Raw genomic sequence first — 26,106 nt, 5'->3', positions numbered from 1 at the left:
TAGCTGTCAACTTTTCCCTTTTCTTGCGAGGAATCCTATTCGGAATAAGGGAATTTCCCTTTAAAAAAGGGAAAAGTTGACAGCTATGCACTGTCCACAGGAAATCCAGTTGCAGCAGACTTAAATTAAACTTACAATAACTTATAACAAAACTAAACCTTAACACGATATACAGAACACCACACCAGAAGGAAAAGAGACAGAAAGAGAAAAGTGAAACCCAGGCTCCTTCTGGCCTTACTTTTAGAGTCACCATGACCTTGACAGAAGAGATAACAGAACCAGTTTAAGCCAGCTGTGCTCAGCTTCTCTGAAGGAATAACCCAAACATCATGAACCTTCTGCTTGTTTCTTTCACACACAGAAACTTCCAGAACCCTCTTGAAATAATTAGAATAGGAAGGATTTCTACACATCAGATCAATGCTTTCTGCGCTAAGAAATGCAAACTGACACAGAAAACATGATAGGATGGTGCCCTCAGGTTGCCCCCTTCTGCAGAATGCTGTGATAGGTGTGTGCTGGCCTTCACCACACTTGGTTGCAGAGTGGTTTACTAAATTAAAACACTGAGAAACAATAACCAGCTGGTAGTTTCTTTAGTACCTAAACACCTCTAAAGTCCTATAGCTTATGTTTGTGCATCACACAAATGCCCGATTCAAATCTCAGCTCTGAACTTTCAAGATGATTTTTTTTTTTAAAAAAAAGCATCGTATTCTTGCTCTTGCAATTTCAACAAGTTGGGCTGGATCCAGGCTTTTAGCAGCAGAAAGGTTCTTCCCATCCATGAAATGCTTTGGGTCCTGATGAGGGATCCCACTGACAGTGGGGGCAGTGTAAAATAGGGGCACAGTCAGGATGCATCATGTAAAGAAATTATTAATATCTGAACCAGAATTAACTAACCACTGTATTTAGAAGGGAGGGAGGGATTTCCAATTAAATCAAACTCTCTGTTTTGTGTTTTTCCCACTGGCTTGGCTCATCTGTTTACATCTCCTGGGAATTGCATTATAATTCTTGCTGCAGCAAGAATGTCATTGCTTCAAAACAAAACATGGTTCATGTGTGCTCCAGCACTCAAGGGGGAAAGCAAACAGCCTTGAAGAACTAAAAAAGAAGAAGTCCTAATGCAACCTATTACACATTTATTTTTAAAATATTAATAATAATAATAATAATAATAATAATAATAATAATAATAATAATAATCTGTTTACTGTTTGTGAAACAGTTGTGTGGTGAGCCCTCTCATTAAATGACAGTATTTCTTTCAGTTTTTGAAAGGATCGGTAAACCTTTTTAAAGAAACTTTTCCAAATAGCATGGGAAGGAGAGATTTCAAACAATGGTTTTGTTTCTTTCTGTCTGAGAGAAATGATCAGTTTTCAGTGAATTTTTGTTTAGCTGTTCATTTCCAATGGGAAATACAGCAGTGAAAGCTGTCTTTTGCCTTATCAAACTATTTGGCCATCTGTTTGGTCACATCGCTGTCAGGCAAGAATGTCCAGAGTGAGGAATTTACTCTTCATTGTCAAAAGTACACTTACAAGTTAGGAGATGGTATGTCCATCAGTCCCACATCTCTCAGCTACCCCTAGGTGTGCAATGAGAGAGTCCCCAGTGAGGCAGTTGCCATAACAGAGAGGCTTATGTATCTCCCCCATCCGAGCTACAAGCAAGCAGACAGAGACTCTGCCTACATATAACCTTCTGGACAGCAGCTTTCTGGGGTCTGAAGCAGTAGCCTATCCCTGCCACCTGGTCCTTCTGGCTGGAGAAACTAAGAATTGAACCAGGACCCCTTGTGTGCTTTGCAACAGCTATGCTCTCTGACAGCAATGGAACTTTATTCTGTTTATTTATTATGAGGCACCTTATTTATCATGAGTTCCCAGCCCTGTGGTTTGCTAATAACACCAATGTGGGACAGAAGAGAATTTGCAAGGGGGAGTTTTGTCATGAGCCAGGAGTCAGCTTCACCTGCTGAACAGCAGCCTGAAGGGGGAGAAGGCAAAGTGACTCCACCTGCAGCTGATCAGCCTTCAAGGATACAGAGGAGGAGGCATTGATGAGAACCAGCTGGCTTCAGCCTTCTTAAGCAGAGCTTCCAACAGCAGTCAGATGCTGGTAAGAATGCTTGTAGTTTCTGGTCCTACCTCGCTGCTCCCTGCTCGTCGTGACACTTGACCCCATGATCACTGGATTCCCTGACCCCTGGACAGACTGACCATGTGGATTGCTGTTTGCCCAACCCTAGGACTGGACCTGATTCTGCCTCGAGGCAAGTACACCTCAAAGACTCTTCTGGTTGGCCGGCCTCCCACTCCTCTGAGCTTTGCACATTGTTGCTCAGTAGACAAGACTATAACAGAAAGGGCCTAATAATAATAATAATAATAATAATAATAATAATAATATAATTAATAATATATTTTATTATTTATACCCCACCCATCTGGCTGAGTTTCCCCAGCCACTCTGGGCGGCTCCCAATCGAGTGTTAAAAACAATACAGCATCAAATATTAAAAACTTCCCTAAACAGGGCTGCCTTCAAATGTCTTTTAAAGATAAGATAGCTGCTTATTTCCTTCACATCTGAAGGGAGGGCATTCCACAGGACAGGCGCCACTACCGAGAAGGCCCGGCCCTCTGTTTGGTTCCCTGTAACCTCTCTTCTCCTAATGAGGGAACCGCCAGAAGGCCCTCGGCGCTGGATCTCAGTGTCCGGGCTGAACAATGGGGGTAGAGACGCTCCTTCAGGTATACATTTATATCCCACCTTTTCTTCAAGAAGCACAAGATGGCCTACATACTTTCTCGCTCTGTAGTTTGTTTTCACAACCACCCTGTAAGGTAGGTTAGGCTGAGGGATAATGGCCAGTCTGAGGTCACCAATCAGCTTCATTGCCAAGTGGGATTTTGAACCATAGTCTTCCAGGTCCCAGTCCATTATCCGAATCACTAAACTGACTCTGTTCAGCTGGTTTGTTGATAGAGTGAGAGACGGATAATGTAGTTATTTCAGAGGGAAGCAAAATTTTCCTTGGTGTTTAGATTCATTCGGTACCATTTTTCTAGAAAAAGAGAGGCCAGAACTCGCCATGAACACCTTTCTTGTTCTCTTATAATGGCAATGGCATCAACCTGAGAGGTGCCAGAACTGAGTTCCAGTAAGTTCCAGCTGGGGGGGAACCCTGGACTCATCATAATATCTCTGATCATGGCTTTTTGTAGCTGTTCAAACATCTACATAGCTGTTTGGCCAGAGGCAAAGGAAATGAATAGGGACATCAGAGACATCATGTATTCATCTTCATTCCCCCCCCCCTTTTTTTAAAGCCTCTATCAGTTTCCACCTTCCATTAGGCACCATTTTCCACTGTCATTTTCCAAATTTTGTTTCTGTTGCCAGCCAGAACTATGCTGCTTTGCTACAGAATGAGAGTTTCCCCTTACTGACCTGCTGAATTCTTGCTTTAGTAATAGGAAAAACCATAATATAGATTACTCTTAGTAAGACTCCTCTATATTTGGATTGCTCAAAACTGCTGTGTCTCAAACATGCAGTCTTTGGAGATGGAACCAGGATGCATTCTGATTGGGGGGGGTGGAGTTGTCAGCTAAAATAAGAGTAATTAATCTTAATTCTAACCCTCTCCCTGAAAGAAAGAACAAAAAAGAGGCCTTTTTCCTCAAGGGAAGCAAAGAAGGCTCAGTTGTTCTGTGGCAAATTAATCTTACAAAGGGAATCTTCCAAAGAAAATCAATAGCTTATAACAAGGGTTTGGAAGCTCAAAACCAGAACTGAAAGGGGATTTTTCTCTGCAGTCTTCACTGTAACAATGCTCTTGGTGCTAAATTATGGGGGGGGGGGGTTGAAACTCTCTATAGCTATAATCTGCTTTTTCTAATTCTCCATTGAAAATGTGCAGTAATTGTTATACAAATGAAGTTCAAACTAATATTCGCAAGCAGTGGCGTAGCGTGGGTTGTCAGCACCCGGGGCAAGGCAAGTAATTTGCGCCCCCTAACCCGTGGATTTGCGCCCCCTAACCCGTGGATTTGCCCTAACCCCAGATGTTGCGCCCGGAGCGGCCGGCCCCCCCTGCACCCCCCACGCTACGCCACTGTTCGCAAGGACTTGCTAAAATGATTGGTGCCCCAACAGTGGTTTTATTTATAAAAGTAAAGTAAAGGGACCCTTGACCATTAGGTCCAGTTGTGACCAACTCTGGGGTTGTGGTGCTCATCTCGCTTTATTGGCTGAGGGAGCCAGCGTACAGCTTCCGGGTCATGTGGCCAGCATGGCTAAGCCGCTTCTGGCAAACCAGAGCAGCGCACAGAAATGCCGTTTACCTTCCAGCCAGAGCGGTACCTATTTATCTACTTGCACTTTGATGTGCTTTCAAACAGCGCCACCTGCATCCCTTTTAGTTATAATAGTAATATACCATTAATGCATATGGTGTTTCAGAGTTTACTAAGCAAAAAAGACTAATTCCCGCTCCCTAAGATATTCCATACTGGAAGGAACTTATTTATCCAGTAGGTATCCATATTTTCAGGTTCTCAGTTCTGTACGTCTCAGAAACTTCCAAGCTAGGTAAGGGATAAGATGTAAGTTTGGAGACGAGGTTCCCATTTCAGACTAGTGTCCATGTGATTTTTCTCACCTCCCCTCCATACTCCTAAATGCATTGGCACAAATGTATAAAATGTTCATTCAGCTATTTAAACAGCTGACCAGAATTGTGTCTCAACCATTGTCATGGTTCAGAGACTTCCTTATGGTCTGGATACGCCCAATAAACTGTCAAGACCTGTCAAGGCTTCCAGAGATGGAAGTAGACAAGGACTCCTCCTGAGAAATCATGGAAATAGTGCTTCAGGTTAAGAACTTTGCTTCAGGATGAGAACAGAAATCGTGCGCGGCAGCGGCGGCAGCAGGAGGCCCCATTAGCTAAAGTGGTGCTTCAGCTTAAGAACAGTTTCAGGTTAAAAATGGACCTCCGGAACGAATTAAGTACTTAACCCGAGGCACCACTGTGTATCCATTTGTAGCCAGAGAGAGACAAGGAGAAGTTAATACGCAGAGGTGAACGAGAGGGGGGTTGTTTTGTTTTTGTTTTTATTATGTATTTTGTGATTTTATGTTGTAACTGCCCTGAGACCTGCGAGTATAGGGCAGTATACAAATTTAATAAATAATAATAAAAAGAGGGAGGGAATGGGGCACAGAGGCCTCAAACTCCTGTTCAATATTTTTGAATGCCCAGACTTCACCCCGCAGTTAACATGCAGAGACCCAGGTTTAAATGCATGATTCAGACTCCACCGTACCTAGTTTAAAATGCATCAGTTTAATAACCAGAGGTATTCTCCCAATAATAGACATACCTGTCAAGGCACTTACTGTTAATACAAACTATATTGAGACAAACAAGCGACCTCGAGGCAGCGCACACTTTGCCATCAGCGCCTTCTCTTTTAAATCAAGCGTTTGTCAGCCTGAGTGTCTCCACTGATCGTAGCTGTGTTAGGAACAGCAGGGAAGATTGATGATAAACCAAGCGTTGGGTCTCAAGCCATTTAGACAGAGCTCTTGAGGTGACACTACAAAGCAAAGCAGCCTCGCAGGATTTTTAAAGATATTTATTTCAAATGCTAATACCTGTTTTGCGAAAAGAAGGAAAACACAGAAATAGCTTTCTGATTGCCCAACAAAGGCTGGTTTGTTGTTGTTTTTTTGTGCTAAGCTGAGGAACCAATCATGGAGCTGTATTCCCCCCCCCCACACACACACACACTATAAAAATGCTTTGAAACAGAACAGCCATCACGGGCACATACAAGTGGATTTTCTCCCAATTGGGGTGGAAAGAGTTCAAGCCAGTCATCTTTGGTGATCACTCTTAGCCGAGTCAGATTGTCTTCCATGAACATGGTTTTGAAAGTGAGTCAGTATGTGACTGTAGAGGCCAATTCTGGATCCACATGTCCTTCCACAGTGGGAACATAGGATTCTGGGCAGGAGTTGATCACGGTGTGGATTTGCCAAGTGTGCCTTCCTCTTAGCACGTTTCTCCCTTTTGTCCTAAGTTTGAGCGTCTTCAAAGCCCATGACACCTTTGGTAAAGGCTGTTCTCCAGTCGGAGCACTCGCAGGCCAGTGTTTCCCAGTTGTCGGTGTTTATACTACCTTTTTTTAGATTTGCCTTGAGAGAGTCTTTAAACCTCTTTCGTTGACCACCAGCATTACGCTTTCCATTTTTAAGTTTGGAATAGAGTAGTTGCTTTGGAAGACGATGATCAGGCATCCATACAACATGACCAGTCCAATGAAGTTGATGTTGAAGAATCATTGCTTTGACACTGGTGATCTTTGCTGCTTCAAGTACACTGGCATTAGTTTGCCTGTATCCACAACTCAAAGGCCAAAACACCTGCGGTACTAACAAGGGTCATTTCTTGCTGTCTCTTGTCTGACAAGTTCCTACGACCACATGTTAGATTCCTCATGGCCCACCGAGGACCCTGGCTGCAGTATCCCTGGCCTGAATTTACATGTCAATTAGATAAAAGGAGGAGATACAGAAAGGGTGCCCCATGAGTAGGAGAAATTACTCACCATCACATGCTCTGCCTTTGTGATTAAGATCAAGAACCTGAAGGTAAAACACAGTGGCAAGGGAGCGATGCTAAAATGTATGGCAGACTGAATAAAAAAAATAAAGACTTAAAAGCCAATCTGTAGTTAACACAAGTTTCACTAGTCCATTAATATCTCTACTGTTTCTCCAGAAGGTGGCAGAGCAGCTTTTATTTTATTTTTTTTAATTTAATTTTCAAATTTACAAACAATTGTCAAACAAAACAAAAAGAGAATTCCATAAATTCCCATGTACTTCCTTCCTTCCCTTTGTGGGTCCTATTGTTAATCGTTTCCTCCTGCATCTTTTATGATAATCCGAATCTTTTACCTCTCCATTGTGTCCAAAATTCACCATTAAAATACAAATGTAAATTCCAATTCTACTAACGATTTTAACTGTTTGCAATGTTTTTTAAGATAAATTATAAATTTTCCATTTTGGTCTCCCTGATTTCTGATTCTTCCGGTCATTTTTGCCATTTTGGCATAATCCATCAACTTCATCTGCCATTCTTCTCTGTTAGGGACTTTCTCTTCTTTCCATCTCTAAGCCAATAACATCCGCGCAGCCGTGGTTGCATACATAAATAATATTTTTGACACCTAGGCTTCAAGTTATTTTTATAAAAAGTTGTTTTAAACATTTTTTTCAACTCATTATATATCATTTCCCAAAATTCTTTTACTACCTTACATTTCCACCACATATGATAAAAGGTACCTTCTTTTTGCGTACGTTCTTATTATCTTGCCTTTGCAGTGAAGTGTTATCAATGACTACTTGCCACACAGTGGCTATACTTTGCCTCAGAGGCAGTAATGCATTTAAATATCAGTTGCTGGAAAGCACAGATGGAGAGAGTGGTGTTGTGCTCAGGTGCTGCCTGAGGGTTTTCTGTAGGCAACTGCTTGACCCCTGTGAGAAGAGGTTGCTGGATGAGATGGATCATTGGTTTGATCCAGCAGGGATCATCTTATGAAGCAGCTCTGCCATTCTTGAATTTCAGTGAATCGCCATTCGTCAGCTCATTAAGTCCGAGAATGTAATCGAGAATGACCAGCCAAGAGTGGTCAAGATGTTCCAGAAAGGAATTGTCCTGCACTGAGCATGCATTCCACTTCAGTTACTGCAGACCGTCCTTGTTATGGGGGTCTTAAAAGTCATTTTAGGCTGGGAACTCAAAGGTTTGCTGTTTCAGAGCTCTTAGACTTGTTTCTCCACCTTCATCTGGTGAAATGCCCACTGCATGAAATATATTGGGTTTATGTTGAGATGGAACAAAAACTCAGGGTCCGTTCTCCAAATGGTTGGCTTGCCACACATACCAACTGGTCCTAGATAATTTCCCACTAGCTTGTGTGGGAATGTTAAGGATAGTAGGCAAGGATATATTGAATAAGTTTTATCCTTCCTTCACTCACACTATTAAGTGATGCAGCAGAGCAGATTCCCTTTAATATCACTGGAAGCTAGTTTGCAGATTCGTTTGAATCTCTTAGTTAAGATTATTTCCTGGTGTCCCCTTTGATCCCTCTTAAAAGAATAAAGAGTCTTTCTGAGTAAAGTAACGAAAGGTTTACTCACATTTCAGTTCACGATATGATCCCTGAAAGGCAGGTTTTACTTAGCGATTACATAAATCAGGATCTGATTTCTTTCCATAGGACCTGTAAGACAGAGTTGTTCTGCCTGGCCTTTGGCTTGGAATCAACTTGATCCCCTCCCCCTCTTTCCTTTTTATATAATAATAATAATAATAATAATAATAATAATAATAATAATAATTAATAATAAGTTATTATTTGTACCCCGCCCATCTGGCTGGGTTTCCCCAGCCACTCTGGGCGGCTTCCAACAAAGATGAAAAATACACTAAAATGTCACATATTAAAAACTTCCCTGAACAGGGCTGCGCTCAGATGTCTTCTGAATGTCAGGTAGTTGTTTATCGCTTTGACATCTGATGGGAGGGCGTTCCACAGGGCGGGCGCCACCACCGAGAAGGCCCTCTGCCTGGTTCCCTGTAACTTGGCCTCTCGCAGTGAGGGAACCGTCAGAAAGCCCTCAGAGCTGGACCTCAGTGTCCGGGCAGAACGATGGGGGAGTAGACGCTCCTTTTTCCTTTCTCCTTCTGTGATAGAACTCCTGTTTGGGGACTTCCCTGGCTTTTTTCTGGCCCACGTAGGACCAGTCTGGATAGTTGTCCTTGGTGAAGATTTGACGTTTTCATCCCCCCCAAAAGTTTTTGATTTGAGTTTCTACTGAAATGAGGCTGCATTTTATTGTTGTATTTTAATCTTGTTTTTAAGTTGTAATTTAGTCAATTGTTTTTATACCTGGTGTTAGCCATCTTGGCTGGGTAGGGTGGGGTATAAATAAAAAAAATTATTATTGTTATAAAGAAACTGTGAGTTCATCTCATATGGAGACTGAACCCATGTGCTGCTGGCTGAGAGACAGCAGACAGCAAAATTACATTAAGATAACACAAAATGGCTGCAGGGGAAAAACAACAAGACTGCAAGTGAGAAAATGGCTGCATGACTCGGCTCTTTTATGGAGTCAGCCTGAGCCATGCCCATCTCCCAGGTCACATGCAGGGGAAGAAGCTCCAGACCAGTGGAATAGGAAGTTACACTGACTGGATGTCCCCCTTCCTGTGCCCACTCTAGGGAAATAAGGAATGTTGCATTTGACTGTACCAATGGATTACATCACACAGATTGATCATCTGTGCACCAAAACTCCTAGTTCTATGGGCAATTTCCTCCTCTGCTGTAGGCAACCTACCACGTAGTCCAGCCCCTCCCTATTCCTTCATTCTCACATACTCAAACGCACACCCTTTTGTTTTGAGTGATTCTTCTTCCCACAACCTTCATTTCTTCTTGCTCCTGGTCTTTCTTTCAACATCCTTTGTCTTCCTCTCTGACCCAAAGTAGGAGGAAGAAATTAGATCAAAGACAGATGGTTCTCTTTGTTCCTATACTTCCCCATTGCCACAGCATCCTGATTTTTCCTTTCCTCTCTCTCTCCCTCTCGCCCCCATCTCTTGTGGCCCATTTATTTTACAAACAGCCATTTTAATGCCATGAATTACTCCAGCTGTAATGAAATAGGAGTTGTTACAATCCCCATCTGCTAAGTTGATTTAAAGTAGTTGGCCTTTCATTATAAATGGTGTTTAAATCTACTTGCCATGAGATTTTAAGTCAATTTTATTATTAAAATGGCTGATGTATTTAATTAATTCAGCCAAAAATCAACAAGAAGTTAAGTACACAGAAGGGTAGGAGAGTCGGGAGCCTACAATCTGGGGAGCCAAAGTGGATCACAATTTAGTTAAACCTTGATCACATAAATTATTTGGAACATCTCTAGAGTGGGGATAATTACTTACTGCCTACTCATAAATACCTCCATTAATATGATTGCATAATACTACATTCACTATATTAACTTTTCCAAGCTAGGAAGGGCTAGAGGACATGTGGGTCATACTAAATTTCTCGGACATTCACGTGCAGCTATATTGTGCCCCAAACATGCATTCTTATGTTGTACTCTTTTCAGAGGAGGGAATGTGGGGACCATGGAAAAACCCAGGGGTGTTGAAAGGGCTGAAAGGTTGGTAGAACATTTTGTATAAATTGCATTGTATATAAGTGTCCCAGTTCCTGGGAACTATTCACATATCCAAATTTGCTGGGCCTAGAACACTGGATTCCCAATAAATGGATTCAGAGCAACCACAGAAAATGCTGCACAATATCGTCACTGAATCAAACAGTAAAAGGTGGTACAGACTTTAGACCAGGGGTGGGCAACCTCAGGCACAGGGGACAAATATAGTCCTACATGTCTCTCTGTCAAGTTCTCATGACTCCCACGAGGCCACTACTTCATACTCTTCTTGGGAGCTGTAAACCACAGGGCTGGGAACTCGGGTTTCCCTCATAATGTGTGCCCCAATCCCATTAGCTGTACAGTGGTACCTCGGGTTACAGACGCTTCAGGTTACAGACCCAGAAATGGTACCTCGGGTTCGGAACTTTGCTTTAGGATGAGAACAGAAATTGTGCGGCAGCAGCGGGAGGCCCCATTACCTAAAGTGGTACCTCAGGTTAAGAACAGTTTCAGGTTAAGAACAGACCTCCAGAACGGATTAAATTCTTAACCCAAGGTACCACTGTAGTAGCATCTCAGTGAAAACCTCTCTCATGAGCGTTGTTAGACTTCAATGTAGCCATGGGGAAGCCCAGCCAGATGGGCAGGGTATAAATATTGTTGTTGTTGTTGTTGTTATTAATTTATTCTGTTGATCACACAAACTCTTCTTTCAGGAGTGCACATCCAGCATTTGTTTATTACACAGACGGCCTCGCAATTACAGAATCAGGAGCTGAACGCTGTCCACAACCCTTTTGGGCTTATTATGCCTTATAATCGCAGCTCCTTTCCTTGAAGCAACATGGATAACTCCATCTCTGAGAGTTAGCAGAGAGGAAAATCCAGCAAGCCAAAGGTCATCAGCTCTTTCTTCCTGAACTCCTTGGCTGGCCTTGGCTTCTGGAGTGAGTGCTAGGAAATCAAGATGAAACCCTTTGCTACCGAGTCCAAAAAAATGCCAACAGGGGCACAATCCCGAAGTCTAAAGATGTTATAATAATAAAAAAGTACAATAAAATCATAAACCCGTGGCTAATGAGCCTGTGCCCTCTTGTCACCATTTAGTGGGAAATCTCATTAATTCTTTACAAGGCCCTTTAGAAGACAGACCACAATAGGATTGTACTAATGTTTCCTCCAACTCTGCTGGCTGTCAAAACTCTGTAGACGACTTCATTGCCTTTGACATTTTTACTTCTGTCCGGTTTAGTTTGTTTGCTTGCTTGAAAAAATAACCTACTGTGTCAAACGCTAAAAAAAAAGGTCAAGCATTCTTTTTCTCGTCTGATGGGTTATAAACTAAGATAAATTAATACAGTGCACCAACCATGTTGACCTTCCTATTAAAATCTGCCTGCTTTAGATATTCTTTTTCTCTCTCTAGCAATTAAATTGAAGTTCTACATAGCTCTCTTCACTACTCAAGCCACAGTCAGACTTCTCTAGCCAAAAGCAGCAGATACAAAGCATTTCGCCACCCAGTCACATGATCCAGGGGGTGATTTTGCTACGCGGACACATGGTCCAAGAGGAGTTCAGTGTGGCAGAGGTGCTGGGATCAACTCTCAGAACTGCGAGAGACAGTGATGGATGCCTTTCAGGACTGCATGCTGTTGTCACGGTTTTATTGCACGCTGCAAATGATGCCTCCTCAAGCTTGGGGTTCTTGCTTGTGAACTTGGACCAGTTGGAACCAAAAGTGTTATCTCAGCTGTCCCAAAAACGCATAAATGAAAGCCCTTGAATGACAAGGTGGGCTGCAGATTTCCCAAGACAACCAAAGATAAAGGGCCCCTACACAATTCCAGAGTGGAAGTGCTAAGACGGTTGGATGGCGTCTTGCACTCCTCCTGCCATCAACTCCTGCAGCCAAGCTGGTGCCAAACATATTGCTCTGTTTTCCTTTGGACCACATCAGCGAGGCCAAGTGGGGAGGGTCTTATCATCTGCGCAGCCCAGGACCTCCATATGCCCAGTATACCTGAAGGAACGTCTCCACCCCAATCGTTCTGCCCGGATGCTGATGTCCAGCTCTGAGGGCCTTCTAGCAGTTCCCTCACTGTGAGAAGCTAAGCTACAGGGAACCAGGCAGAGGGCCTTCTCAGTAGTGGTGCCCACCCTGTGGAACGCCCTCCCGTCAGATGTCAAGAAGATAAATAACTACCTGGCATTTAGAAGACATCTGAAGGCAGCCCTGTTCAGTGAAGTTTTTAATGTGTGACATTTTAATGTATTTTTAATCTTTGTTGGAAGCTGCCCAGAGTGGCTGGGGAAACCTAGCCAGATGGGTGGGGTACAAATTATTATTATTATTATTATTATTATTATTATTATTTATTTATTTATTTATTTATTTATTTATTATTTATTAATTATACACACTGCCCAGGCTTGCATCCCGGGGAGGTCACTTGGGTGCTGCTGATGCAGCAGTTTGACTTCACCCCCGGAGGTGCACTCCATTGTCCCTCAAGCCAGATGGATGCCAACGACAACAGTTAGTGGGGGTGGCACAGGCAGAGCAGCATTGCTCCCCTGCCTTGTGGACACCACTCACCGCTGCTGTTTCCGGAGGGGGGGAGTGGAAGGGGTGGTGCAGACCTGGCAGCAGAGCCCATCTGATGCTCGTGCCGCCATGCCCGGACTGCACCCCACTCCGTTCACCATGCCTTTATCAGGAATTGGCAGCAATGCTCTGTGTTCAGAAGGCTGGTGAGCAACGCCAACCTGCCTCCCCACTTCACTGACCACAACCGCATTGATAAGTCGCGTCATTTGTGTCCTGATTTATAAGATTAAGTATATAATCTTAATGTTGGGGGTTCTGCTCCAGTCTATTTCTCCATATATGAAGATATAGCAATGCCAGTCAACAAGGCCTCCTCTCACAACGCCTGGTCTGTTTTCTCGCCCCATTTGCTCAAAACCTAACAAATATGTTTGCCTCTTTGTTCCGTCCAGAGCTTCCATTTTTCTCAATGTTTTGTGATGAATCCATTGCTGTAGTGCCCACAAGTTGCAGGCAATTACCATTTAACAATCTACATATTTAATCCCACTCAAATGGTTGACAGCGTGTGCTTCGTATGTTCCGGCTTTGCTTCTTGGTGGTGCTGGTGGCAGTTACTCACCATGATGGAATTTATTGTCTTGGACGCAAGGCAACCCCCTTTCCCCCAAAAGGCTTTGCAATGAAGAATTTGGTTTACAAAATGAAGAGTGGTTTTAAATGAAAGATCTTGGTGGGAAAGCAGAAGGCAGGAGATATGCACAGGAAGAATACCAATTTGAAAGGTAGATGGCTAGGAAGGATTCCAGTGATTCCCTCTGCCAAAATCCTGCACACTTTTAGCAACCTACAGGTATTTTAAAGCTGGGTTGCCATATGTCCAAAATTTCCCAGACATATCCAGAATACTGCAGCCTCAAGCAGGGTCTGGAAATTGGCAGAAAACGAACAAAAAAAGCTCAGTAACTTTTCTGCCTGGATCTTCACTTTTTGAAATGCGGCAACCTACTCCAAAGTGTACTGTTTATCATATGCAATATATCTTCACATAGCCTAGTTTAATGGGCAGTCACTGCCGCAAGGTGATGATGGTGGGGAATCTCTGTATTCAAAAATAATTGCATGGTTTACATCACTGCTGCATAATTTGCGTCCCAGAGAACCAAAAAGGTCTTTTGCATGTTTCAATATACAGTGGTACCTCAGGTTAAGTACTTAATTCGTCCCAGAGGTCCGTACTTAACCTGAAACTGTTCTTAACCTGAAGCACCACTTTAGCTAATGGGGCCTCCTGCTGCTGCCGGAGCACGATTTCTGTTCTCATCCTGAAGCAAAGTTCTTAACCCGAGGTAGTATTTCTGGGTTAGTGGAGTCTGTAGCCTGAAGTGTATGTAACCTGAAGCGTATGTAACCTGAGGTACCACTGTATATTGGGGCCTGTAGGGTAGCTGTCCCCTGAGTATTTGTTTTTTGGTGGGTCGGGGGGGGGGGAATGTGGATTGTGTGTGGACTCAGGCAGCAACCATGTAAAGTGCACAGTTCCTGCGAGACGATTGGTGGGTTGTATTCCACATCACATGTGACAAGTGGCACAGCTCTGGTTGTTATGCACAGTTTTGAAGTCTGGGTCAAGTTCTGAGCATTGTTTTCAGTTGTTCATCTTGCGTTGCTCATCTTGCGTTGCAAACCTTAACCACCAGCTTCTACCTCTCATGCTTGTGCAAAGGGCCCATCCCCAGCCCTCCATCCTTTGCAGACTGGGATGCTGAAAAACAGACACACTCCTGGGCTACGGCTGCAAATTGCTACGGCAAGCAGCAGAACGGTGCCGACCTCTGTGGTGCATTTTGCATCTTAATGTGTTAAATTCACTTATTGACAATAGAGAGGAGGAACAACTGGTGCAGCGCCAGTACAAGCCAGATGGTCACTGCAATTATTAAAATTATGCGGGCTGCAAAATCTCCAGGATAAAAGGAGAAGGGGGGGGGGAGTGCTATTATGAATTTACAAGCTTGGTAGGAGATCGCATTGCAAACAAATCTGAATTTCTAAAAAGGATATTTGTCGTTTTGAAAGACAGCAGCGGGTTTGATTCTCCAGTATTTATTATTTGCTTTCCCCTCTATCCTTAGGTTCAACTAATCCACTATAACCATGAGTTGTATACAAATGTTACAGAAGCTGCAAAAAGTCCCAATGGCTTGGTGGTAGTTTCTATATTTATGAAAGTAAGTATCGTACCATTTCATCTGTGTTGAGTTACATTCCTTTCAGACGGTTGTAAGAAATTAGGAGCATTGGTGGCTGCTCGTATTTAAACCTTCTTCCAGTGCATTCCCAATACAAATCAACACAAAAGTAAGGCCCAGGTGTTTACAGGGTTGCAGCCTAAGTAGATTGCTGGTAGATTGCTTTAATAGCTGGTAGATTGCTTCAGTAGCTTTGTGCACCATACCTTAGGATGAAAAATGATCACTGTGGCTCAGTACTCAGTGTGAAATTCAATTGCAACAGACCATTTCCATTTTTTCAAAAGCATATGGAGATGTTTTAATTCCAAAGATGCTTTTAGAACATCCACTATGGCCCTCTTTCAGGCTGCAGTCCTCTACCCCATTGAACTCAAAAGAACTTACTTCTAAATAGATATTGATAGGGTTGCACTGTTACTGTTACTGCCTCTGTGCTTATCTGATCCTCTTTCCCTCCCATTTTTTAACATATGGTATTAGAGTGGATGTTTCTGTGGCCATATCGGTTTGATGCACACTGGATGTCAGTATATGCTAAAAGGGATTTCATATTAAATTCAGAATTACTACTTTGAGTCCTTAAAGCCCCAGTAAATAATCAAAGCTTCACTTGGCAAGGTACATAAACTTGGGGTGAAGGCAGATATACTATTCAAAGAGCATTTATTTGTATGCCTACATGTTTATGTTCTGGGGTCAGCTCTGAGAAACTCGTCCTGTTCATTTTCATTCTGATTTTTTTAAAAAAAGAAGAAGCTAGAGGTACCTATTGGTTAGCACTCATGACATCACCAACCCACTGCCCAGTCCCGTTTTGCAACTTTAAAAAAATATTCTGTAGTAAAGTGGATGAATATATATTTGAATATGTTATGTATATATTTGTCTGAACATATACATTCTGATTTTAAATCCTTTGCATATAACTAAGTCCAACAGGTGGAGGAGAATGATGTCAAACAGATGAGTAACAGGCAAAAAAATTGTGGAAATTATCATAAGGAGCAATTGCAGGCTGCACTTTAAAAATAAAATCTGAGGATCTTTATATCTCTGCCCGTACAATGATTCAACAGTATTTTCCACTTTAAATGCAATATTCTTTGCTGCTCTGCCACCTTCGCTGTAATTCCCTGCTGGACAGAGTTCTGGAAGTAAATTCAGCCACTGTATCTGAAGTGATTTACCAGAATGTATGGCAATGTATGACCACTAACCATTGAGGGCCAATGTACCTACTCCCAATGAACCTGGCTAGGTGCTTCATGTTACATTATTTGAGCATGGATATTTGGCAAGAAGAACCAAGTGTAGGACTCTGAATCACGTCCAAACAGCTGGAGGAGGGTTGGGGAGGCTGTGAGTTGGGGAGGTGTTTAACCCTTCCTCGCCTACTGTTTCCCCCTGAATTGCCCTCCCTCCAGCCATCCCCTCTCCCGAATATGGGTTCTCAGATTTGTGTTTGCTATAGCAAGGGAAACAGTGGCTTGGGGAGGGGTTTAGCGGGAAAAGCAGTGGGTGGAGGAGGGTTAAGCAAATCCTCCTCCCTACTGCTTTTTCAGCTGGTTCGCAGCTACTCCGGTTGGCAGATCCGATTGTGCTGCCAAACAGATTGTTCAGCCCTCACATTGCAGGCTGCCAATGATTAGGCATGTAGGTTTTTTCCACAAATATTTTTTCTTCTGTAGAATCCCTTTTTCTCTCATCACATTAAATCATCCTGCAGGACCAAGTGATGCTTTGATCTGTTTGTCCTTGGCAAATTGTTTCTTAACTTTTGGAGAGGTTGTTTTTAAAAAATTAAAAATTTATGTAGAAAAGCTCTGTATGGCACAACTGGAGCTTCTTCCATAACAACAGAAGACTGACCAATAAAATAGGTCTCTCGGTTGCTCAGTTCCAGTTCTACCCTTCTGCCAGTACCAACAATATGTTTCTAGAAAAGAGAGAGAATCACACTGCTGGGGGGAGGTGGCGGTTGGCAGTGTGAATAGCTGCTGCATGAATTTTGAAGACTTCCTTAGTGGAGAATGTGATTTTTGTACTGAACAATTCCTAGAAGATACCGCTTATTGCTTTTCCCCGTGTCATCCAAACCCAAGTCAAAATGTCAAGTGCTGATGAACTCTTATATAAAATTTGCAGTCAGGCTCTGCTCAAAAACTGTGTGGCCTTGAATCATGACCACAACATGAAAATTTAACCAAGCATCAAAATAAATAGAGGCAGAGGCCTGAGGAGAATAAAAGGAGTGGAAGAAACAAAAGAGAAGCAGATTCATAGGTCTGGCAAAGAAGAAAGCATGTTTCATGTCACAATGTCTCACACAACCTCAAAGACCAGAAATGAGGAAGGCACATATATTAAAGGGTTTGAATATGTTTGCTTTTAGTCGAAACCCATCCTGCCAATTTCTTGAACGTCTCCTTCCTCCGCAGAAGAAAGGCTTCTGTTCTTCTGCCTCATTCACAGGGTGACACAGAATTTCTTTAGAATTATGTTAGGTGCAGAGTTGAGCGCTTCTCCTCAGAAGTTAACTTTCTGCCAATTCCCAAGTTGCACCTTTATTCCACCAATACCCACCATCCAAACAGATGCACTTTTCCAAAATGAGGTGTTTTTGGTGACCGGTTTTTGACGACAGATTATCTCTCTCACAGGTGTCTGAATCATCAAATCCATTTCTAAACCGTATGCTTAACAGAGACACCATCACCAGAATAACGTATAAAAGTAAGTTTCTTTTTGAAATAAATATATAAAGGGTTCTGGGGGAATCATTCAGTGGGCGCACCTCACATTGTGAGGAATACCTAATCCAAGATTTGGTACTTCCCAAATTGGCTGTGAGCTTATTCAAGTTTTCCTCAGGGGCATTTGGTCGGAGACCATTTTCAAGTTAAGTACAGGTATTTTCAGGTGTGGGAGAGAACAGAGATGAACGAAACATTTATTTAATTTATATTTCATAGAATTGTCGAATTGTAGTGTTGGAAGGGATCCCAAGGGTTATCTAGTCCAACCCCCTGCAAGGAAGGAATTTTTATTTCAACATTTATAAACGTCCTTTTCAGCCTAAGCCCTTTAAAGTGGGTAAAAAAAAAATTCAAACCAAAATCAAAAACGGAAGGCACACAATAAAAAATATGTCAAAGGTAACCATGGGGTGTTTTAAAAAAATAAAGGAGTTACCACACAAGATATGAGCAATCTGCTTAGCTGATGTTAACTTGAGATATAACTTATAGTTATTTGTGGTTGCTTCAAGCTTTCTCAAAAACATGTCTTTATCATATTAAAGTTTCTGTGAACTTAAATATCAACTGGGTTAATTAAATCTGGACCTAATTATATTTCAACACCACCTAAAAACTGTTAGCAAAGTCAATAAAATAATGCAAATTGAGTCCAGAGAGAAAAGTCTTGATAACACTCTGAGCAAATTGAACAAAAACAGTATATAATTTGAGGAGAAACAAGTAGAGTGGTCTTTCTTAGGTCAGCCTTTGTACATAACAAGTAGACATTCAGCCAAACATACAGAGGAAAACTCCCTCAGCACTACACAGCCAATCAGAGCACATGCCACGTTGGGTAAAGTTCATGCTACAATGCCTGATTGCTAAGCACCCTGGGATCATTAAAACTGATGAAGCGTGAGATATAAATAAAATAAAATAAATTTGGGCATTGTGATAAGCTATGCTTAGATGAAACTAGGTAGTAAGGAGGAGAGCCTGCATGGAAAGTAAGACAAGAAGGGAGCCCATAAACCCATCTGCAAAAACTATGGGTCAAGAGCTGTGATGGGTAACATGCTGTCCATTTAATAGCATTAGAACATCAGCATTAGAATGCTGTTAGAATAGAGTTGTTAAAGACAGTACATAAGAATTACTTCCTGCAGTAACAAGTATTGATTAGAAGCATTTTCAGGACAAAAAAGAAATGCAAAAAAACCCCAAGTTATTGAACGTAATTTCACAGATGTCTTGGATGATGGATTATAGTGTCATTGCAGGGGGCGGGGAGATCTAATTTTGTTTCATATATTAGAAGGATTTCCGTGCTGCTTTTAAACAGCTGGCTTCTTTAAAAACCCATGCTTAGGAGCTTCTTTTGTGCAGTCAGTGTTCAGTGTTCAGTTTGAAGAAAATAAGAAGTGTCATTCACTTAATTTTGGTTAGGCTAAAGAGTGCGGAATTAGGTTCAAGATGAGGAAAAGTTAATGCAATAATTTAAGCTGTGGTTTTCAAAGCATCACAAAAGATGCTCTACAGAAGATGGGTCAGGAACATCCTAAGAGCCAAGTGCCCCTTGGATTTTCAAAGTGGGATTTTTAGATGAGTGCTTCATTAATTTCCTAGTGATTACTAGCAACCACCCCTCTTTCATACAGTGTTATGGGAATTCATGGAAATGACTGTAAGTGTGATAAGAACGATATTGATAGTTGTAAAGAATAATTGCTCTAATATTCCAGCTTTTTAAAAGCCAGGAACTGGGGCACTCAAGATTCTGGGTTTAAACTCTCTTTGCTGCACTTCCAGAAGAAACACATTTGTTCTTACAGGAACTAACATCTAAAACTAGTGTTTGAGGGCCTCTTCATCACATATTTAATGTCTTAGGTGCATTCCTACATATAGAAGTATATACATTATTACACAATGGAACTTCCCCTCCCTTTCCTCCTCCCTGATGCACTATCCAAATAATAATAATAATAATAATAATAATAATAATAATAATAATAATAATAATAAATAATTCTGCTTTGGAGAATTGAAAGAAACAGAATTGGGGGAAGTGCTGGGGGGAGTGGACAAGTTCCATTGAGCAAGCAGAAATCCTTGTGAATGGGATGGCTTCATTGGATACAACTCTAAGTGAGAAGTTCACAAATTGTCCTAAAGCAGAATAGAGTTGGGCAAAGAATGCATACTTCCAGTATGTATCAAGCTCAGAGACCAACAGTGTCAGGAGATATACAAGGCTTCTAGGAGACAGGGTACCAAATTACTTTTGAAGATTATGAGCAGATGATGTGTGCCTGCAGTAAAGAGGGCTGGTGAAAGCACATTTTTGATGTCCTGATAGTGCATCAAAAAGTCTGTGTCCAGTAAAGCAAACAGAAGCTGTGCATCCAGCATATGTTGCTAGCATTAGAAGCCTACTAGGTCCAGTTCTCTAGCATCCTTATTTGCTGGAGGCTGGAACTACCCTCCTTTCACTCAGATTCCTGCTCATAGGATATCCCCCACCCCCTCCAAATTGTTTCATTAGCTGGTCAGCTCTAACTGCCTGGATTTTTGCTGGAGTGATGTTTTGTTTTGTTGCTGTGGGTATAAAATTCTCAGACTTTTGTGTAGCTGGAATGTACCACTGAGTTACTCGGGATGCAGGTGGCGCTATGGTCTAAACCACTGAGCCTCTTGCCAATCAGCAGGTTGACGGTTCAAATCCACGTGACGGGATGAGCTCTTGTCGCTCTATCCCAGCTCCTGCTAACCTAGCATTTTGAAAGCATACCAGTGCAAGTAGATAAATAGGTACTGCTGCAGTGGGAAAGTAAACACCATTTCCGTGCACTCTGGTTTCCGTCACGGTGTTCCATTGCACCAGAAGCGGTTTAGTCATGCTGGCTGCATGGCCTGGAAAGCTGTCTGTGGGCAAACGCCGGCTCCCTCGGCCTGAAAGCAATATGAGCACCGCAACCCCATAGCCACCTTTGATTAGACTTAACCATCCAGGGGTCCTTTACCTTTACCTTTTTTTTACTGCGTTACTCATTCTTTCTCTCGGGGCCCCACTCAAGACTGACACATGGTTCTCAGACTCACAATGGAATGTGGCCCATTGGTGTAAAAAGGTTCCCAGCCACTGCCCTGATCCCACCATTTTGGGGCTTTCAAAAGCCAGCACCAGTGAATTTAAACTCAACATGACACACACTGCACAACTGCAGCTTGATCCATGAAACTGACCCACACAGTGATGAACAATTTCCTCCTTCCTTTGCACATGGATCTCCCAAGAAGATGGGCACATTTGGTCTCCATCTCGGCTTCCCACCCTTGGCAGATGTAGTCCTTGTGATAGGACATTTTCTCCTTGTGCCTACATAGCCCTCCTACATCAAGCTTATGTTTCAAAGCAGGTTAGGTGCCCTTGAGAGGAGTCCTCTTCGCCGTGAGCTTCATCACATTTTGTCTCCTCTGCCTGTTTCAAGTGCAGGCCGGAAATGTCCTACCAAACTCAAAAAAGGACTTGGGGCCTCATAAAGCTAATCTTAAAATGAGAGGTGAACAGCCCCAGAAAGAACTATAGCTCTCCTAACCCCCTATACCCTGCCACACTATTATCCGTCATGAATGAAGCAACAGAAATGAGGGTATCTTCGCTGCTGCTACTGCTGCTAAGGGAAAGGGGACAATCTGTTTGGGTGGTGGTGACAGGATGGTGGGATGTGGCAATCATGGATTGGCTTGGATTTTTACCCAGATTCTCTGTCTCCTGGAGAATACTCTCAGGCAATCCAAGGGCAGCCTCAGATAGCTTGGTCCTCTCTCAGATCAGAAGAACTTCTTACTCCCTTGTGCTCATCATCTGTGTCAAAACTCTACATTTCTGCACCTTTTACAGGCATTCTAATTTTGGGGCTCCTGTTTTTGAAAGACAGAACCCAGAATTCCATCAGTTTTAAAACTTTGCTTAACACCTGCATTGCAACAACCCTTGGAAGCCACACCATTGATTTCTGGATTAAAAGATACAAAGCACGGTTATTTTGCACTTAAATACCTGTGGAGTTATTGGCAGACCAAAAAGTACTGACTACCTATTACGCTACAGGAAGTAAATTGATCTGACGGTGGTTCGAGAGAGTGCCAGGAAATAAATAGTGGATGATTTAGGCTTGGATTATGCTTGTTGTCTTTATGGGTGCATGCAACATCAAGAATGGCATAAGAGCTCGCAGAACTCCTGCAACTCCTTGACCAATTAAGATTTTTGTGCCAAGTCCATTCATTATCGACATGGCAAAGCTAACAGTACAATTATATTGTGATGGAAGATTATACCGATGGTTTTTGACCAGTTATCATGTGGCCATCTGTTAGTTGGCCACTCTTTTCTGTGTGGCAAGTGGCATAGCACTAATCTATGTTGGGCATTCTGTCAAATGTTCAAAACTTGGATAACTGGTTTCAGCCAGCAAACTAAGGCAAAAGTAACAAGGTAATTGGACTTCCTGTGCAGTTTGCTGCAGTCTGGTTGTCGAACGTAATCCGTTCCGGGAGTCCGTTTGACATCCGGAACCGTTCAAAAACCAAGGTGCGGCTTCTGATTGGCTGCAGGAGCTTCCTGCACCCAATCGGAAGCTGTGTTGGATGTTTGGCTTCCAAAAAAGGTTGCAAACTGGAACACTCACTTCCAGAGTTGTGGTGTTTGAGAGCCGGTTTGTTCAGGAGCCAAGCTGTTCAGGAACCAAGGTACCACTGCAATGTTTCTTTCAAGACCCGAGTGTAAATGTCTTTAGTAGACGACCGAACAAGACCACCATCATGCAACAAATCTGTTTGCTTTAAATATTTATATGCCCTCCTGTAACCGTAAAATTTCTAAATGCAGCTTTTAACAAAAAATGTAAATTATATACAAAAAAATATAGCATTAAAACCATAGGCCAGGTAAAATTATTTTAAAGCAAGAATAGATTAATAGATTAAATATAAAGGCACCAAAATGACATGAAAGTTAGCATTGGACAAACCTCTCTGGGGAGAACATTCCAAAGCTAGGATGTTTCGACTGTAAAGACTCTTTTCTCACTAGTACTTTTTATTGGCAGCAGTAGTATTAAATTTATATACCTCTCAGTTGGTAAAGCATGAGGGTATTAATCTCAGGTTCATGGGTTCGAGCCCCACATTGGACGAACTACAGTGGTACCTTGGGTTAAGTACTTAATTCGTTCCGGAGGTCCGTTCTTAACCTGACACTGTTCTTAACCTGAAGCACCACTTTAGCTAATGGGGCCTCCTTCTGCCCCTGTGCCACCGCTGCTCAATTTCTGTTCTCATCCTGAAGCGAAAGTTCTTAACCCGAGGTAATATTTCTGGGTTAGCAGAGTCTGTAACCTGAAGCATATGCAACCTGAAGCATATGTAACCCAAGGTACCACTGTATTCCTGCATTGCAGGGGGCTAGAATAGTTGGCCATAGAGGTCCCTTCCAACTCTACAATTCAGTGATTCTGTGTTTCGTGGCTTCTAAGACCAAAAACTGGAGACCAAGAACAAAAGTGAGAATAAGTTTTCATTGCAGTGGAGAAGAGGTCATCAGATGTCTTATGTGCAGGTTTAATTCACTTTAAAAGGGTCTCAGGCTAAGCCCCCCTTGTGAAAGATGTTGCTCAGCTGCTGCCATTGGGCACAAACAACGCTAGGCTAGATGGACAGACTCTGCACAAGGCAGATTGATGCGTTTTAGGGGCAACATCTCCAGTATTAAAATTTAACAGAGGTTTCATTCCCTCTCATTTTGAGGCTGCGCCTTTCATTTAATGACTCTACCGCGTTGTTTACAGGTGTTTATTTATAATAAAGCGTGGGCATATGGCAGAGCAGATGGACCAAAGTTGTCACAATAAAACTCTCTCTCTGTGTGTGTGTGTATGTGTGTGTGTGTTTTTGTGTTTCAGTATCCCTGGTTTTTCATTCCGCCAGCAGAAACCACCTCCTTTTTTCACCCAAGTAGTCTCGCTGAAAAAATAATAAGGTGATAACTAGGAGAACTTGGCCTTTAGAATTTGAAATGCCTCATTTCGACTGAACTCTTTGATGCTGTGCATCACACTCTGTGCTTTATAAATAATGAATAGGTGAGGAGAGAGAGAGAGAGAGAGAGAGAGAGAGAGAGAGAGAGAGAGAGAGAAACCGGGGTGAGTCAGAAACCAGTCACTGGCTTGAAAAACAAACAAACCAAAATCACCCTGAGCCGCACGTAGCTATTGCAAAATGATGGTTTTCTTTCCAATCTTCATTGCAAATAGTGCTGAGGTCATCTCTGTCTGTTACCTTATTTTTCGCTCTATAAGACGCACCAGTGGGGACGCGGGTGGCGCTGTGGGTAAAACCTCAGTGCCTAGGACTTGCCGATCGTATGGTCGGAGGTTCAAATCACCGTGGCAGGGTGAGCTCCCGTCGTTCGGTCCCAGCTCCTGCCCACCTAGCAGTTTGAAAGCACCCCTAAGTGCAAGTAGATAAATAGGTACCGCTTTATAGTAGGAAGGTAAACAGTGTTTCCGTGTGTGGCACTGGTGCTGGCTCGCCAGATGCAACTTCGTCATGCTGGCCACGTGACCTGGAAGTGTCTTCAGACGGTACCGGCTCCCGACCTCTTGAGTGAGATGAGCGCACAACCCTAGAGTCGGACACGACTGGCCCGTAAACGGGCAGGGGTACCTTTTACCTTTTTACCTTTTAAGATGTACCGGACCACAAGACGCACCTACTTTTTGGAGGAGGAAAACAAGAAAAAAAATATTCTGAATCTCAGAAGCCAGAACAGCAAGAGGGATCGCTGCGCAGTGAAAGCAGCCATCCCTCTTGCTGTTCTGGCTTCTGGGATAGCTGCGCAGCCTGCATTCGCTCCATAAGACGCGCACACATTTCTCCTTACTTTTGGGGAGGGGAAAAGTGAGTCTTATAGAGCAAAAAATACGGTATATTGTGACCGTCTTCCAGTCCAGTAACACTACTGGAGTGACTTTGTGCTTTTCAGCTGGCATGGGGGGGGGGGACCGCCTTGCTGGGGGTTCTCTGCAATGAAGACAGAGCACGTGAACAAAATGAAATGAAGCCCATGAAGTGGGAGAAGAGATGGGGGGGAGCAAAAGAGGCACCCACAATAACTGCAGGTCCCCCGAAGCCTTGCCAAATATCTCGCATCTGGCAGGGATGCCTTGCCTTGTCTTCCCCACTCATTCCACCACCACAGTTCAGGCGCATCATGCATGCGTGGGCACGGATGCCTCCTCATGAGTTCCATCTTTGGGAAGCTAAACTTGCGAGACGAAAGCAGCCTCACGTCCCGAGCCCTTCGCTTGAGTCAGGGTAATAATGTGGGTCACAGAAGCAGAGTGATGAGGTTCATGGAAATAGCAGCTGCAGTAAGTAGGAAACAAGAGTCGGAGTCAGGGCTTCCTCTTCCCTTGGGATCACAAAACCAGGGTGGATTTGATTTAAATCAAATCAATTTAAATCACAATTTAAATCACTAGTCAGTAAGACTTGATTTAAATCATATATATTTTTACAGAAAGACTCATTCTTGCTGGTGTAATCTTAATATTTACAACCAGATGAAGGTTTCATTTTTGGAATAATAAATTTTCAGAGTAGTTTTTAAAGTTATATCAAAAATTTCTGATTTGGTTACACTATTAGAAATACATTGGCAGATAATTATGATATTATTGTGATGTTTAATAGGTTAACATATTTGGACAACTTTTCTGCTGTACTTTATTGGAAGCAGAAGAATACCGTAATCATTTCCTTAATAACAATTTAAACAATTTATTTAACTAAAACAATAACGTTATAGCATATGTATCCATGTTTGTTAACTGATGTGGTTAAATGATTTTTTTTAAAAAAAAACCCACTTTAGACTCAGTTTTAGCACACATGAAAAACTTAAAACAAATCCTTATGGATAGGTTTGATCTTCTTGCAGTCCATGGGACTCTCTAGAGTCTCCTCCAGCACCATAATTCATAATTTGAATTTTGAGAGTTACAGGAATCTATATGTGCTTTTTCCTACTGCCACGTTGTTGTACTGGAATCCTAAATGCCGTACATTTTTAGGATACAGGCATGAGTGTTGTTAAAGGGGGACCCAGGGGAGCCCGAATCCCAGGTCTCTTTATTGAGCTGCACCCCAGATCATATGCCCCTTTCCTTCTCTGTTTCATGCTTTATGTTTTCACCTGGATGCTCTG

At 42.5% G+C, this 26,106-nt stretch overlaps 1 protein-coding gene across 4 annotated transcripts in view; it reads left to right on the top strand.

The window, feature by feature from the left end:
• Positions 1-26,106, top strand: part of CA10 (carbonic anhydrase 10) — a 336,993-nt gene that overhangs the window by 294,901 nt on the left and 15,986 nt on the right. For all 4 annotated transcript variants that reach the window (XM_083727791.1, XM_083727792.1, XM_083727793.1 and 1 more), the window contains 2 exons: positions 14,974-15,069; positions 17,754-17,826. In XM_083727791.1, the coding sequence (XP_083583917.1) occupies positions 14,974-15,069; positions 17,754-17,826 (169 nt within the window). The remainder of the gene's footprint in view (positions 1-14,973; positions 15,070-17,753; positions 17,827-26,106) is intronic.

This window comes from Podarcis gaigeae (assembly GCF_964106915.1).
Source record: "Podarcis gaigeae genome assembly, chromosome: 2".
NCBI lineage: Eukaryota > Metazoa > Chordata > Lepidosauria > Squamata > Lacertidae > Podarcis > Podarcis gaigeae.
The sequence above is the reverse complement of the archived record's forward strand: the minus strand, read 5'-3'. Positions and strand labels throughout refer to the sequence as shown.